Here is an 18110-nt window from a genome sequence, read left to right as displayed (position 1 = left end):
TACATGTATATGGACATAATACACATGTACATTCCATACTGAATATTACATGCTAAAATCTGTATCACATGCGGTATCAACACAAGACTCCTATGTCAACCCACTTAGGGCTATTGGTCGCGAGGTGATATAGGTCAAGGATTGATACCGCATCAGATACAGATTTTGGCATGTCATGTTCATCAAAACATATATTTTAATTATACTTCAAGTGTGTTCTGTGTAGGGTGTGATATAAGGTATGCAATTTAGGTCTAGGGGTGTGATATAGGATATGCAATGTAGGTCTAGAGATGTGATATAGGGTGTGCAATGTAGGTCTAGGGGTGTGATATATGGTATGCCATATAGGTCTAGGGGTGTGATATATGGTATGCCATATACCTGGTAGGTCTAAGGGTGTGGTATATGGTATGCCATATAGGTCTAGGGGTATGATATAGGGTATGCCATATATATGTAGATCTAGGGGAGTGATATGCAGTATATGATGTGCATATTATGTATGACTAAGGGTGCGATATAGTCCAGCGGTGTGATATAGGGTATGCAATATACATGTAGGTCTAAGGGTGTGATATACATTTGTACAGTATGCAATATAAGTCTAGGGGTGTGATATAGGGTATTCAAATCACTGGTCAGCCACAATGATAATGATTGATAATTTGAGAATGGGGCAATTTCTAATACCATAAAAATGTAATCAAATCGTTTTTAACATATTTAGGAAAATTTTCAGCAGTAATGTCATAAGTGGGAACTCTTTATGCTCTAAAAGTTTGTTTGGCTACATGTAAATACCCAATTTTTACTAGATAGCCCTCTTTTTGATAGATCAAGATCAACTACTGAATGTGATAAATATGCCACATGGCCTCATTTCATCCCAATCTAATTCAGATTAGATTTTAATTGATCCCTGTTTTTCCTTTTTCGCATGACTTCATGTGACATAGAAAAAAGGGGGGCAATTAAGATCTAATTCTAATTACATTGCCTTTCATTCTTACCTTTGAAACAGACATTTTTTATGTTTCTGCTTTCGAAATCATATTAATTTAACAATTCCATGATTCAAATGTGTATTTTCTAGTTTAAATACTTCATATTGTTTGCTACATGTACATTTGTATGATTATTCATGTACATGTACACATTGCTTGCATTTTAAATTCCTGGGATCAAATCAAACACACATGATATGTATAGGATTTACATATATTTAACAGTACAATGTGTATAAAATATAGAACAACTTGAAAACTCTTAGCATATGTAAAAATATTTTTTATCAAAATTGTTCTCAAAAATACCTGTAATTTACAAACACTAGAACACTTTCTCAACCCTTCAGGACCCATCTGGCAGAGGTGGATCCACACGCTTTGAAAATGAGGAGTGGCAGCTTGGGTTCCTCTGAAAAAGGGGGTGCTAAGACATTATTTGCCATTTTTGTCAATTTTACACATGAAAATAATTTTCCTATAAAAAGGTGGGATGCCAAACTCCCCCCACCTTCAAAGTAATCATAAACATTACAAAAAACATACACTGCAGCTCCGAAAATCTGTTATTAGAAGCTCCCAACATTCACAATAGATTTTTACAGTCATGATAGTAGTCTTTATTTAACTCCTTGGTAAGATTAACACAATTAACACTTTCAAACCTACAGGACCCATCTTGTAATGGTAGACATTAACAATATACTAACAACTCAAAGAGTGTACATTGCAGGTTAAAAAAAAATCTGTCATTAAAAACTTCCAACATCTTCTTGTGAATGTTTGACCTTGTTGCTCGAATAACCAAAAACCTCGGTGTTAGCCGAAAACCTCAATAAAACACGTTTTTGGGTGTTATTTAAACACATTTGCAAATAAGTTTTCTTATTAGTATTTCAGCACTTTCTAGATACCTAATGAAAGTCTGTAATAATCAATATGGCATCATTACTTTGATATTAGTCACGTGTCCTTCTGACACCATATTGTTTTCATTTATTGGAGGTACCGTGTTTGACCTGCGTTAGGTCAATTAGAAAAAATAATCCTGCTCGCTAAGACAAAATTTAAATAGTTTAAGATAAGCCCATAATCATAGAATTATTGCAATTCAACAAATATTACAAAAGCTTTGATGTCATAATACTTCCATCTCTTATGAAAAATAAAGCATCACATATTATTGATCGGCGGCAGAGCGATATACTAATGTAAATTTGCAAAGTGGAAAAGGGGGAGTGGAAAGAGAACAGACCGCAGAATATTGAGGCAGTTCCATGTGGCAATATCCACTTCCGGTTGAATCTCACTTGCCAACCTTCCTTGACAAAAACCCTATAACCTTGGCACCCTTATGTAGCAATTTAAAGAAGGCAACTTTTGACATGAACATAAGATAGATAGTAAAGTGAACTATTGAATAATGTGAATCTCTGGGTTCTTCCTATATAAATTCAATTATTTCATAAAACATCAGGATTACATGGATAAATTCAGTAACAGTATGGCTATGGTTACTAAGTTACAAATAATTGTTACGGATTGGATGTTACTGAGATTTTAGGGAATAGGCTAATTGGAAGTATTGGAAATAATGTTTTTTTTTTCCCAAAACATTGTTTATTTGTCATATTAGATTTATTATAGGAAAGTGGATTTTTGTTAGGTTTCATTGAAAAAATATGATTTATTACCTTCTTAGATGATTTGAACTGTGTTGATTGAAGGAACTGTTTGCATTTTTAATTTTTTTATTTTGTTTTTTTTTCCAATTGCTGTTTTTACTTTTTACAATTCCTTCAGTTTTTATCAAATTTGTGGTAGTATAATGTATTGGCACTGTCTGCACCAGTGTTTTCTTGGTCATCTGTAAACACTTGGTTTTCATGTAATAACATATATGTTAGTTGGTTGATATTTAAAAAAATTAAACCATAAGGTTCCAAACAACAATAGGAAGGTTGATATTATTCAACCCCCCACTCTATATTGCAATCACCTTTGTCTGTCTGTCTGTCTGTTAAACTTTTCTATAACCATTTTCTCGGCTTCTACTGGAGGGAATGGTTAAATATTTGGTATATTGCTTTTGAATGGTGCCAGTACAGTGTCTTTCCTTTTCAGGTTTGTTGCTCATTTACTTCCTGTTTACCAATCAACTTAGAAGTTCTTTGATTGATAAATAATGAAAATTTTCGCAAATGATTTCTCAGCTTCTATGAAAGGGGATGTTTGCTATATTGCTTTTGCATGATAAATTGTAACACGCCTCCCCTTTTCAGGATTGTCACTCATCTATTTTCTGTTTACTGTCAATTTAGTAGTTTTTTGGTTGATACATAATGAACATTTTTGTAACAGATTTCTCAGCTTCTATCAGAGGGAATGCCTAGATATTTGGTATTTTGCATTTGCATTTCTATTTTCAAGCTTTGATTGAAATGGTTGACTGGGGGTATTATTATCATCATCTTGTTGAATTTGGGGGTTATAGCTCTAACTGTTTTGGAATACGTGGCCAAAAAGGGGTCAAAACAAGTTTAAAAAAATGATTATTTAACTCTAATAAAAGTATATGGATGTATAGGATATTGTTCCACTATATTCTACACTTGGATTGATTTTGCAGGTTAAGATTTAAATCTTATAGTAATAAGGGATCAAAGCAGTGCCATAAACAAGTGTTTTCCTGATGTCTGAACAATAACTTGACTGAGTTAATAGATCTTTTTTTAAACTGTATTACATGGTGTCATACCACAAAAGGAAGTCTGGGATTAATATTCGGGGTTGTGACTCGAGCCAGTTAAAACCTAGAAGCCAGAAACAAGCATTTTGTGATTACTGATTGATAACTTGGGTGAAAGGGAATGAATCTCTTTAAAATTGTATTCTGCATGAAATTTGGTTGAGTTCATGTTTTTATTACAAAAACAAAACCAACACATATCGACTTCGTATAACTAAGATTTTTTCATGATTGTTTTAAGTTCAAATAAATAAATGAAAACAACCAATATGCAATAAATCCATTATACACCCAATTCCTTATGGACTTGTTTTCTTTGTATTAATTTTTATTCAACAATTTTATCTGTGTGTAATGCCTTACTGTACATGGTAAATTATAAATAAAGATTATTTCATGTGACTGTTAATGTATTCTCCTTTAGACAGTCACCTCATGAAAGTTTAAGATAAGTAAGAAACCATGATTAGTTTAATTATTACACTTTTTAGCTCAGCTGTCGTCATCATTGTTGTTGTGGACAAATTTTTAAAAATCTTCTCTGAAACTACTGGACTGACAGGTTTTAAACTTGGCATGATTGTTTCTTAGGGTGTTCTGCAAAAAATGACCGTTGGGATTTTTGATCCATGAAAAAACATTGCCGCTGTTACTAAAAATAGAACATAGGGGTCAGATTGCAGTTTTTTGCAAATAACTCAAAAACCGTTGCCTTTAGCAAATTTCTGGTTGGGTGATAATGTTAAGCACCATGAGATGGACCTATGCCAAAATTTTCAAAACAATTGGTCAACTGATATAGGAGTTATGGCCCTTGAAACATTTTTTTTTGTATTTTTGCATGTGCAACTTTGAAAATCTTCTTCTCAGAATCCATAGCACAGAATTCAATGAAAGTTGGCATATATGTTCCTTAGGGTATCCCACACAAATTGAGTGTTAAGATTGTTGATTCATGAAAAAACATGGCCGCTGTTACTAAAAATAGAACATAGGGGTCAGATTGCAGTTTTTTGCAAATAACTCAAAAACTGTTGCCTTTACCAAATTTCTGGCATGGGTAAAATTGTTAAGCATCATGAGAAGGACTGATGCTGAAAGTTTCAAAACCATTCATTGACTAATGTAGGAGTTACGACTCCTAAAACAGTTTTTTTTTTGTTTTTTTTTCCACATGTACTTTGAAAATCTTCTTCTCTAAAACCATTAAAGATCATTGAATGAAAATAAGCATAATAGTTTTTTAGTGTATTGTGCTCAAAATGACTGTTGTGATTTTAATTCCTAAATAGATATAGCTGCCTTTACTAAAAATGGAACTTAGGGGTCATAAGACAGGTTTTTGAACAAAAAATCAAAAATTGTTGCCTTTAGCAAAATTCTTGTTCAGGTAATGAAAATGCTATGAAAAGCATTTCCTGCATTTGACAATTTAGTTGATTTTAACTTATCCTGTCTCATTCCTCAAGTTTTTCAAATAAGCAAATGGTTAACCAGGTGAACGATTCAGGCTCTCTTGAGCCTCTAGTTTATCAGTACCCTGTTTATTTATGTCATGAAATCATTTGTATAAAAAGAAAAAAGGAATCTCATTACTCCATTGCAAAGACTGCTTCTACCAATTGGTGAAAAAAAACTATTGACTATTCAAGAACTATTGATGAGTAATACATACAAGACAGTCCTTAGAGCCTTTCATTTGTAACTAATAAGTGACCTTAGTCTAAATGTGGTAATAAGAGATGTTCTGCAATAGCAGTCTGTGTTTAGAAAGGCAATGATTGATGATAACAATAATCATATTTAGCATCAAGTAACTAAAGCATGCTATTCTGTTTAGTTTTTTTCACCGAAGAAACAAGCATTTGCTCATAATGATACTTCATATTTGTGCTGACATTAAAATTAGCATAAGTTCTTTTGGTTTAAATGTCTCTGTTACTTATTAATTGGTATCTTGAATAATAACATTTTTAGGGATCAATTTAAGGTCAACAAATTTTAGAAGACCTTATTTCTGCAGCCAGAAGCTCATTGCCTTGTTTAAGTTCAAAAAGCAAATATTGGCTAATTTGAATGCTTATACCACTTCACAGATGGCTCCTTTGATGACTCTGATCAGTTTTTGCAAGAATAATGTATTGATGACACTCTTTATATTCTACAAATACTTTTGGTGCCAGTTATTTGGCCAGTTAAGTGAATGCAGCTGCTTGAAAATGCCATTGAAACAATTACTGAAATTTATTTAGAATGAAGCCCATTACAATTAGTTTTCTGCAGTGAACTGACAAGTGACTGGTCCAGTCAATAAGGAACCTTTGATTTGTTGAATAAGTGGGTCCACACTATCATGGAGCTAGTTGTATACATGTATCACAAGTTGTAACTTGTAAGGTGGTATTAGAAGCACAATTTATTAACATTTTACTGTAGTTTTTCTTTTTTCCCCCCAGATTATTGCCAATACAACATTGTGAATTGGTTATCATACACATAGTACGGTTTGGCGAGGAAATTAAAATTGCAGACAAGACTCACCATCAGGTATAATTTAAGTGCTTAACCTTAATAATTAGCAATTTGTCTTATTATTACCATATTATCTGCATATTTTACTGAACTTCAAAGAAATTTGTGTTATATTGGAATCACATGTCCATATTATTTTTCACAAATAATTTATGCCACATTTTTCTTGGCTTGTAATTGGGCAAATAGTTTCTTTTTTACATATTTTTGAGTTGTGTATATTCCACATGCCACTTTGTTGCCAATACATTTTTACTTTCAGTCCATTTTCAGTCTCCAGACAATAACATGAAACAGATTTGGGAATTTTCTACTAATGTCCTTAGAATCATGATTCTTTTTGTTCTTTCAGCACTTTTGCATTTGCAGTCCTGCATCCCATTTCATAGACTTACAAAACAAAGCATACTGTCTGTCAGTTTGTTATACCATCACTCCAAAGGAAAGGGGGTATACTGTTTTACCCATGTCCATGTGCGTCCTTAACATTTTTTTCTGACCGTTTTCCCAGCAACTATTCATCTCAGCAGATTGAAATTTTAACACCTTTTTCCTGTAGATATGCCTTATGGTGGGATTTATTTCTTGTATCGTGATTGAAACGGGGGTATCTAGTGAGCCATCGCTCATAGATTTTTTGTTTGTCCATGGGTCTTTTAAGCACAACTCCAAACCTTATTAGATTGGCTACAGTTGTTATAATTTGAAGAAAAGTGAACCATGATGACTTACAGCAATTTTTTGTTATTGTTAGTGAATGTAAAATATGAGATCAAGGTGGATGAACAGTTCATGGTCCCTGAAGTCTCTTATTTAAAATATATATAAAGCTCATGTTTGATTATATAAGGGTTTCAAATCTTGAATCTATGTCAGTAATACTGTAATAAATCTTACAGGTTATTATCTTTTTTACATTACATATATGAACAATCTTGAGAAAATCTAATTTTCTTGTAGAAACATAGTTTACAGCTTTGTGTTGGAAGCAGTATAAGACTCATCTTTTTTAGTATTTATATAATGTGATAAAAGAGTATTTTTTGTATGCTTAACAGGGGTAATTTAGACAAAAAGTATATAGTATAAAAAATTAGTGTCTGTATCAGAAAGAATATTGACTTCTTGTCATGTAGTCTGCACTTTAAGGAATAAAGAGGGTAGATAAGTGCTATTTGTCAGTTGATTTCAGATACTATACTGTGAAATTTTCATCAATACCTTTCTGCAAGTAAAGCAGTTTTATTATTGGTCAATTGTTGCTTGAGATAGAATGGTATTTATTTGACATTGTAAAACAATGCAGTTGTATCTACAATAAAAGTTACTATTCTAATTTGGAATTACTTTGTATTGTAGAACATAATTCAGAAAATTATTAATCATTCTAATTTCTACTAAAGCCCTTAGCTGTGAATAAGGGGTTAATAATTTTTTCTAGGTTTTTTTCTTAGCTAAGCTCTTAGCCATGACAGCAAGAAGAATTCTCATAGCAGGGGTTAGATGTATGTTTTATAAAGCATTTGATGTACACATTTTTTTTTAATTCCAAATGTACTATGAACAATTTGTTGGATTTGACATGGAAATGTTATTTATATACTAACATTATTTTGTTCAATTTATCCATCCTTTTATGCCTGAAAGATTCATTATTGTTCCTTTGACATTTGCTCTTTTTCTAGGTATCAAGTTCTTTGTCATGTGAAGTACATACTACACAGTCTGGTAGAAATCTCTACAATAAAATGATCCATCTAGTACAAAGACATTATGGTCTAGCTTCTACAACAGTTACTGGTATACCCATGAAGGTACATTTTATGTCTGAATTTGCCAAGTTTTCAGTGATACTTCACTTATTCAACTTGTTTTGCTTATGTACACTGGTCATTCATTCTGTAATTGAGTCCAGTGGACAAATGGATAAAGTTATGTTTTCAACATTACAATTGTAAAAGGTGTAGTTTTCATATCCTACTAATTTAATGAAAGGTACTATGTGATAGCCTCTGTTTTCATTGACCTTCTGTGCCAGTGATTAATAAGTTATAATTTAGTAGTAAATTAAAGAAATTTTTTAATGCTGTGCTGTACTATGTAAAATACCAAGTTGGATGTTCAGCATTTATGGGTTTTTGCTGTTTTGAATATCTGTCCCTCCTTTCTCTGATTTAAAGAGAACAGATAGAAATATTCTATTCAAAACTTTGCTTAATTGTTAGTACTATAAAATACTGATCAAGTTTGAATTTGAGCACAATCCCTTTTTAGTTCTCCAGTTGTGGTGTTTTTGCCATTTCTCCAGTTTTTTGTAATTGCATAACATTGAATTGATTGAAGGATTGTTTTCAAGTTTTACAGAAGTCTGATCTTATCATCGGATATGAAGATTAGATGAAAATCACTTTAACACATGAAGATGTGGTATTCTTCATTGCCAATGTGTGTTTTTTTAATATTTTTTATGTGCATTGATTTGTTGCAGCGCAACATGGCAAGATATCGTATAATGTCTCATTAGATTTCCTTTTTTATCTGAAATGTCCCCGTGTACTTATGCAACCCCTTGTGTCTGTCATTCTTCATCCATCATCCGTAAACTTTTCACATTTTGCTCCATGAAAACTCCTTGACCAATTTTAACCAAACTTGGTAGAAATAATGTATGCAACAAGCTTCTACAAAAGATCTACTTTTGGATCCCCTGGATTAAACAAGATGCCTTTTATGCCTTCTGATTGGCCAATTTTCAAAGATCAACTCCTCTGAAACCATAGGTACCAGTGTTTTGAAACTTGATAGGATTAATGACCTAAATGCCCTCTAGAAACTTTCCACTTTTTTGTGGCGTAGGTGGCTCAGAGAGTTGCTGCATACAGTCAAATCTGCCATTGAAACCCTATGAGAACATTTTGGTCTTTATCTGCTTTTACTTAAAGCTGCATTAGCTGCCAAATTTGTTCAGTTCTGATTCTGCTGAATTTTGCTGATTCAATGAAATAAGTTTGTAGTAATGCAATTGAAGCAATAAATGCCAATAATACCTACAGAATATTGTGAATACAATATTTTTTTAAATAAGAAGATCGATAACTCTGATCTAATTATTTTTTTGCCATTACTTCCGAAGATTGCCGACAGGACATTCACCCGAGTTTAAAATACTTTCACTTTGGTAAAAAAATAAAATAACAGATACATAGGTAAGCACGTGTATTGTTAACATTTCATTTGATCTATTTCTTGATTACTTTTCAAATAAATAATGACAAGTACTGACCATATTTGTGCCACATTATATCACAATACCAAAAGGATCCTTGTGTTATGTTCATACTTTTTTCTTTTAAGGCTTGAGTCCGTCTACTTTGCCGTTGATTGACCACTTTCGCTTTGCAATCAGATTTTCAGCTCATCTGGCCTTTGGCCAGGGAGCTATTGCCATCACTTGGCATCCATCATCGTCATCCATCGTCATCGTCCGTCATCGTTGTCGTTAACAATTTTTCAGAACTCTTCTCCTCTAATACTACTGGACCAATTTGGTATTAATGTTCCTTGGGGTATCCTGCATAGAACCTGTTGAAAAACATGTCCGCCGTTACTAATAATAGAACATATGGGTCATACAGTAGTTTTTTGCATATATCTTCAAAACCGGTAGGTTTAGCTAAATTCTGACGTGGGTAAAAGTGTTAAGCATGATGAGATCTGTCTGTAGTCAAATTTTCATTTTAATCCGTTAAGCCATGTTGGAGTTATTGCTCTTTTTCAACATTTTTTGCTATTTTTTTGTTATTTCTTTAAAAAATCTTCTTCTCTGACACTACTTAACCAATTGGAACCAAACTTGAATGTTCCTTGGGATATCCTGCAGAGAACTTATATGGGGATTTTTTATCCTTCAAAATACATGGCCGCTGTTACTAAAAATAAAACATAGGGTCAGCCAGTAGTGTTTTGCATATATCCCCAAAACTGTTAAGGTTAGCCAAATTCTTTCAATAGCTGAAATGATCCTTATTATTAGGACTACTAAAATCTTCAGAGAAAAAAGTTGTCAGACGATTCCTTGTAAGAGTTATTACCCTTGAAAGGATTAAGGTTACCAGAAGTCACGTGCATACAAATTTATCTAGGTCGACTTTTTGTCTTGCAAGACAATGTTTTGACACCTATTTCATGTATTTAATGCATTTTATTTGTGTATATCAAATGAAATTATACAGGAAAAGTACAATTTAGTAGAAATAATTCAAAGTTAAGGCATATTTCAACAGAAACAAAAATTTACGAAAATGACAGCTAATGCAGTTTTAACTAAAGTTATTTAGATATTCAGATATTACAAATTAATCATGTGATAAAAGTTTGGTTCTGCATTATTACCTGGTAAACAAGATGATTGCCAGAGGCTATATTAGCTTCTGTTTGGTCAATTTTCTAATATCAACTCCTCTGAAACCACAGGTGCCAATGTTTTGAAACTTGATAGGGATAATTACCTCTAGGCCCTTTCTACCTTTTAGCTCAGGTGGCTGAGGGGTTGCAAGTATGATGTAAGTCTAGATAACACTCTAAACCTTTTGTTTGAATGATCAAATTATATGACCACATGATTTCAAATTCTCCAGGTGAGTGGTTCAGGCTCTCTAGAACCTCTAGTTTATGGTATTTTTCTAAAAGATGTTTGTTTTTTTTTTTAAGGAAGAACAAAATGCTAGCTCGTCAGCAAATTATGATGTTGAATTACTTCATCCTTCTGAGGCACATGACGACCTCCTGAAGTCAGGTTAGTATTAATTAAATATTGTTATTTCAGTCATAACCTAACCTATTCAATGTTTAAATTGGATAAAAAAAGATATATTTACATGAAAATGGTAGTTTCATTAGGAGTTAATCTGTCCCTTTTGAAATTCTGTTTATAAAAAAATTACAGGGTAGGCTTATCTATATTTGTTTTGGAGTCAAATGGGTACAAAATTGGGTCATTCCCAAAAATTTCAACTTTCTAGTTTTTGGTCTGATTTTGAACTTTTTTAATGGATTGATTCCTTATGAAAATCTTTGCCTGAATTTTTTGGAGTTCAGATATCTCTTACAGTGTTTAAGTTATAAGGGGTCAAAGGGACCACACTGAAAATAATTGACTTTTTAGGTCATCTGGCCAAGTAGGCCATGTGAGCTATTGCCATCACTTGGCATCCGTCGTCGTTGTTAAATATTTTTCAAACATCTCCTCTGAAACTACTGAATAGATTTGCATGGAACTTATGATGATTGTTCCTTAGAGTATCCTGCAGAAAAAGACCGTTTGGATTTTTGATCAGTTAAAAACATGGCTGCCATTACTAAAAATAGAACTTAGGGGTCAGACAGAAGATTTCTGCATATATCTCCAAAATCGTTAGGTTTAGCCAAATTCTGACTGTGCAAAAATATTCAGCATGATGAGATCTATCTGTGGTCAAATTTTCGTGAAAATCTGTTGACTCTTGTTGGAGTTATTGCCCTTTTTAGACATTTTTTGCTTTTTTTGATGTTGTTACTTTCAAAAATCTTCTCCTCAGAAACTACTCTACAGAATTCAATGGAAGTTAGTATTTTTGTTTTTTAGGGTGTCCTTAACAAAATGAATGTTTGGATTCTTGATTGGTTAAAAAACATGGCGCTGTTACTAAAAATAGAACATAGGGGTCAGACAGACGCTTTCAGCATGTATCTCAAAACTGTTAGATTTAGTCAAGTTTGGCATGAGTAAAAGTGATAAACATGATGGGATCTATCAGTGGTAAAATTTTCGTTGTAATCTGTTGTACAATGCTGGAGTTATTACATGTACCTTTTTTCAATGTTTTTTTGCTCTTTTCAATTTCTTTAAAAATCTTCTCTAAAATTACTGGATTAATTAGAAACAAATTTGGTATGAATGTTTTGTAGGGTTTTGCATAGAACTGGTATGGGGAAGTTTTATCTGTCAAATAAAAAAGTGGCATATGTAGAGCATAGGGTCAGTCAGAAGTTTTTTCCATTAATCATAAAAAAATCTTAAGGTTTAACGGAATTCTGAAATGAGTTAATTTGTTCAGCATGGTGGTATCTAACTATTGTCAAATTTTTGTGTTAATCTGTTGTGCAGTGTTGGGAGTTATTGCCTTTTTTCAATATTTTTTCGACAGAATTCAATGAATATTTATTTGATTGTGCCTTTGTTATGAGCATTAGGAAATTTTAATCAAGAAAAAACATGGCCACTTTTATAATAATAGAATGCTGGTTATTAATTCATGTGAGTGATTCAGGCTCTTTAGAGCCTCTAGTTTATATATTCTGGGGAAAATATGGAGATATTCATATTGTATGCCTGTTGTCTGGTAAACAAAATAAAATGATGGAACGGGACATCTCTTATCTTTTGAGCAGATGAGAATTAGTTGAAACAATGGGAAAAGAACAAACCAAAGTCAATTAAATAGTTAAAAAGCAAAGTGAAAGTTTTATAGATCAGCAGAAAAAGTCAACTTTACAATAGGTTGACTTTAAACATGGTGTACAAGTGTATGGTATCAAACTTTGTTGAACTTGAATGATTTATTTGGGCAAAGATCCATATGGAATAACTGCTCATGTAACTTAAATTTCAATGTTCTATTAATGTCTTAGCTGTGTAATGATTAAAACTTGCCCAGAAAGTATAGGACAATTTTGTCAATTAACTCATATGATAGTTTACAGGACTGTGTGAAAAACTATTACTACTAGTGTACAATAAAAGGGTTATTGCACTTGAAAGGCTAAATTTAATAGGTGGAAGATTCAAGCTCCTGGGGGCCTCTTGTTGCTGTTTTCAGAATTATGTTAGCACTAATATACTGTTTTGATTGTAGCTCATGCTGATGGCTTGGTGATCCCATCTAAGGAGGGATTACCTACAGAAACCATTACACTGAAATGGTGTACACCAAAATCTAACATCATAGGTTTGTAGTGTATTAGGACATGTACTTTTAATAAGAGATATTTAGTGGTTATAATGTAAATGACATATGGTAGTCCATGAAGATATAAGCCTACCATATTTCAAAAAGGTTTTTATGTCCAAGCCTTTAGGTGTTGGGGCATCAGGATTTTGTGTTATCTATAGGTTAATACATCTATCCTGTATTTTTTGGTCTCATAAATCGCAACAACTTATCATAGGAACAATTTGCTGTTGTGTATGCAACTTCCAATTGATTGATCGAACTGTGTGTGAGGCCCCATTACCTTCTTGTTCGCTAAAACATCTTTGTTGTTTTTTTTTAGTGTTATGAAGTTCTTCATCACATTCCACTCGATAATCCTTTATTTGATGTTTTGATACTCTTCATCTTAATCATTGTCTCAGATATCATGCTCATCTCTAGTGAGAGAGCTCCTAGATTCAATTCTGTACCACTTCAAACCAAAGTCTTTGAAATTGGTAGTCACCACTTCTCCTACAAGCTCATGGAATATAGGGGTTAGGGTAATGACTGGTTGGTTTATAGTCTACAAACACATGGAATATAAGGGCTAGGGTAATGACTGGTTGGTTTATAGTCTACAAGAACATTGAGTATAGGGGTTATAGTAATGAATGGTTGGTTTATAGTCTACAAGCACATGGAATATAAGGGCTAGAGTAATGACTGGTTGGTTTGTAGTCTACAAGCACATGGAATATTGGAGCTAGGGTAATGACTGATTGGTTTATAGTCTACAAGCACATAAAATATAAGGGCTAGAGTAATGACTGGTTGGTTTATAGTCTACAACACATGGAATATAAGGGCTAGAGTTAATGACTGGTTGGTTTATAGTCTACAAGCACATGGAATATAAGGGCTAGAGTAATGACTGGTTGGTTTATAGTCTACAACACATGGAATATAAGGGCTAGAGTTAATGACTGGTTGGTTTATAGTCTACAAGCACATGGAATATAAGGGCTAGAGTAATGACTGGTTGGTTTGTAGTCTGCAAGCACATGGAATATTGGAGCTAGGGTAATGACTGATTGGTTTATAGTCTACAAGCACATAAAATATAGGGGCTAGGGTAATGACTGATTGGTTTATAGTCTACAAGCACATAAAATATAGGGGCTAGGGTAATGACTGGTTGGTTTATAGTCTACAAGCACATGGAATATAAGGGCTAGGGTAATGACTGATTGGTTTATAGTCTACAAGCACATAAAATATAGGGGCTAGGGTAATGACTGGTTGGTTTATAGTCTACAAGCACATGGAATATAAGGGCTAGGGTAATGACTGATTGGTTTATAGTCTACAAGCACATAAAATGTAGGGGCTAGGGTAATGACTGGTTGGTTTATAATCATAATGATATATGTGGGTAGTTTGACATACTTTCCTGTTGACTGTTAATAATATGTGCAAATCTGGCTAAGTGTGACAAACTAGTGTAAAGCAGGATCTGTTCAATTGATCAACTATTTTCATCCTGATATGTATAAATTATCAGCCATAGGATGTTTTTCTACAATCAATCGAGATTTCATGACCAATAGGAAAAATGATAAAGTTTTCATGACCAATAGGAAAAATGATAAAGTTTTCATGTTCAGATATTTAAAATCTTCTTAACCAGTTGTAGTGCTGTGTGAATTTTGCTTGATTTTGCATTTTTGGTAGCATTGTTATGGGTACAGTTCAAGTTTAAGGGATTGTGTGGCATCCATATCATATTTTTTCTCACCTTTTCTAATTTATTGTTTTCAGGGTAACTTAAGTATTAACATAAAGTGCTAGATGGTCCCTTAAAAGAGTAAATACATGGATCTGAATGAATTTTGATCATAAGTCAAATGGGGGAGATTAGTATGATAATAGCAGTAGATATTCAAATAAATGACCAAAAGGGACAAAAAAATGAACATTTCAAAATATTTTTTTTATATATTGGAGGCAGTAAAAAAAGGATGGTGAAATTAGAAAGACATGATTTTAAAAGAGAAACAGTCTTGAATTATATATTATGTTTGCAAGAATAAGTTATTTATAGATACTTATTTTTTTCAGAGCTGAACTACTGCACAGGTGCATACAGAATCACCCCAGTAGATGTTAACAGTCGACCATCTTCTTGTTTAACTAATTTTTTGCTAAGTGGTAAGATTTCCCACTATAGGTACCCTTTTAAAAGCCCAGTAAGTTGAATATTATATTACATTTTGTGCTATGGTCACCTCTATTTATCTATTTCTCATATGATAAAATAAGAAACATAGTGTGAAATACAAAAGGCTTCCTTGAAAATGCAAATTTGATGCTTATTTTAAGTTTTAAGCATCAACACCATAAAATACTGATTTATGTCCTATAATTGGCCAATACCACAATTTGTAACAAGTAATGTTCTAGGCAAACTTGAAGTAGAATTAGTGCATTTCATTTGGGTAAAGGGGAGCAACCAAGTATGTTAATATGACTGGCATGACAATTCGTACATGACAATTCATATACGACTATATAACTTGTTTCTAGGAAATATAGAGAATACTATCTGTCTGTGCACCTGGTTCATACTCTTAGTTTATAGTGGAGTTCTGAGAGCTCATTTATTCCTTAGATTTTTACAGAATTCTTTCATTTGTGGTAATCATGGTATCTTTGCTTTTTCTTTGAGAGACATAGTGGGATTTGTCTAAGGTAACTTTTCACCAATGGGAGAAATGTCTAATAATGTTGGATTGAACAAAATACCAGCTTTAAAGAAATTAAGTTCATACTGAAAACACATTCACGATTATCAAATATTGTTCTTTTGCCCGTATTGACACCTGTGTGTAACCATTTTGTTCAGAAGTTTGAAAATTCACTCATTAATGGTTGAGGTATTTCAAATAATTAAGTACTTTGTTCTATTTAATTTTAGGCAGAGCAGTAATGTTAGAGCAGCCAAGAAAATCAGGAAACAAAGTTATATCCCATTTACTTGCTAGTCATGGAGGGGAAATATTCATTCATGCTATGAATACTGCCAGATCACTACTAGAGGATCCCCCATCAATCAGTGAAGGATGTGGTGGTAGGGTTACAGATTATAGAATCACTGTGAGTTGACCAGGGATGTTTCAGTTAACTTGTTGTTCATGTATTACTTCATCTATACAGTTTTGTTGATTAAACTGAACACTGTTGATATTATAAAAGTTTTATTTAAACATAAGGTAGTGAAAATAGACCAATGAAATTAAGAATTGCATTTGAGTTTTTTTTGTTCTTTTGTTATTGGGTTTTTTTTTTGGGGGGGTGTAGGTGTATGAGGGGGTTTTAATTCAAGCAACATGCAATAACAAATTCAAATTCTAAAGCTTTTTATGTTCTGTTTTATAGTATTATAAAGTACTGATACTCTCACTGTTTGAATTAATGATGATATCACCTACAAAGCCGTCTCTTAGAACATCCTTTTAGAAATGTATATTTTCTATAAGTTTACATATTAAAAACTATACAACAAATTTATCAAGAAAACAGTTAACGCATTTGAACACAATTTATCATGTTTTATTCAGATTATTTTCACAAATAATTTTTCAAGTACCATTTTGTCCTCTACAGTAAATATTAAAGAAAATGTGATAATGTTGATATGTATTATTATCACTCATTTTAGCAGGACTGCAGTCTTTTTCAACCTACTTCATTACAGTGGTTATTGTATGATAATTGATATGCTTGTAGATCACTGGTTTATGATAAAAAAAAAACAGTAAAAAGTGTTAAGCAATCTTAAACTTGATTTTACACTTTGTTAGTGCAGTTTATTGTGGACAGGCTATTATTAGGGTCCAGTAATGGTAACATTGATTATTCAATTGTTTATCATAAACTGTAGTTTGCATGCAGTAAACTAACTTCTCACAGTTACCTTTTCTTTTGTTTTGCAGGATTTTGGAGAGTTTATGAAGGAAAACAGATTGGCCCCTGCAACTTCAGCTATGATATCTAACCAAAAAGAATTATCATCAGAAAAAGGTATCATAGTCTTTGACTATATTATGGTCTTAGTGTTTTGTTTGTCAAGTAAGTAGAATAAGTTATCACAAAAATTTTTGAAATTGACTGTTTAGTATTATTGTTACTGACTCTAAATTCTTCTTCTCAACTCTGAAAGGTATTTATTCTATTGTAGCAAAGAAAAGATTAGAGAGAATGAGCCGATACTGGCCAATGGTAATCAGTGAAACAATTATATTCAATATGGCTTCAGTAAGTGGACAATTACTATGTTTTTAAATAAAGAAGTGTTCAAAAGACATGAGCTAATATATTTCAGGTACAATTTTTTGCTTTATCACACTGAAGTCTACATAGACATTTCCTATTTTTCCACCTGATGGGGAATGGTGGGAATTTAATGCAGAAGAAAAGTAAAGACAGATTAAAAAAAAGTATCCTTAATTGGGTAATGTGCATACCTGTAGACTTTTTTAGCGAGGTGCTGAGGTTAAGTACAAAGTTGAGATAGTAGTAAATGACTTTTATTACATATGGTTGTTTTCTAGGGCCATTAAAATTATTTGTATGATTGCAAGTCATGAATATTTTCAAAAATCATCAAAACCTGAATCATATTTATTTACTATTGATTATTGATTTCTGAATTTGTACATTGAAAAATATTCCTCAACATTATAGGTTGCCAGTTAACAAGTATTCAAATGAAAATACATGTACCAAATGACTGTTGATATATTTTCACGGATTCTGTCAAGTAAACATATTTGTGTATTTCAATTTTCATGGTTTTGAAAAAGGATTAGT

The 18110-nt window shown here is 32.5% G+C and overlaps 1 protein-coding gene across 1 annotated transcript in view; it reads left to right on the top strand.

Annotated features, from left to right (window-relative positions):
- Positions 1-18110, top strand: part of LOC148628469 (integrator complex subunit 13-like) — a 72944-nt gene that overhangs the window by 40858 nt on the left and 13976 nt on the right. Inside the window, exons 5-12 of the mRNA XM_088587990.1 lie at positions 6213-6303; positions 7974-8102; positions 10999-11083; positions 13182-13274; positions 15360-15449; positions 16216-16394; positions 17234-17321; positions 17479-17555. Of these exons, the coding sequence (XP_088444116.1) occupies positions 6213-6303; positions 7974-8102; positions 10999-11083; positions 13182-13274; positions 15360-15449; positions 16216-16394; positions 17234-17321; positions 17479-17555 (832 nt within the window). The remainder of the gene's footprint in view (positions 1-6212; positions 6304-7973; positions 8103-10998; positions 11084-13181; positions 13275-15359; positions 15450-16215; positions 16395-17233; positions 17322-17478; positions 17556-18110) is intronic.

Source organism: Perna viridis, chromosome 1, assembly GCF_037379345.1.
Source record: "Perna viridis isolate PV_CMFRI_1.1 ecotype Kerala chromosome 1, ASM3737934v1, whole genome shotgun sequence".
NCBI lineage: Eukaryota > Metazoa > Mollusca > Bivalvia > Mytilida > Mytilidae > Perna > Perna viridis.
Note: the sequence above shows the minus strand (reverse complement) of the source record. Positions and strands in the feature narration are given on the sequence as shown.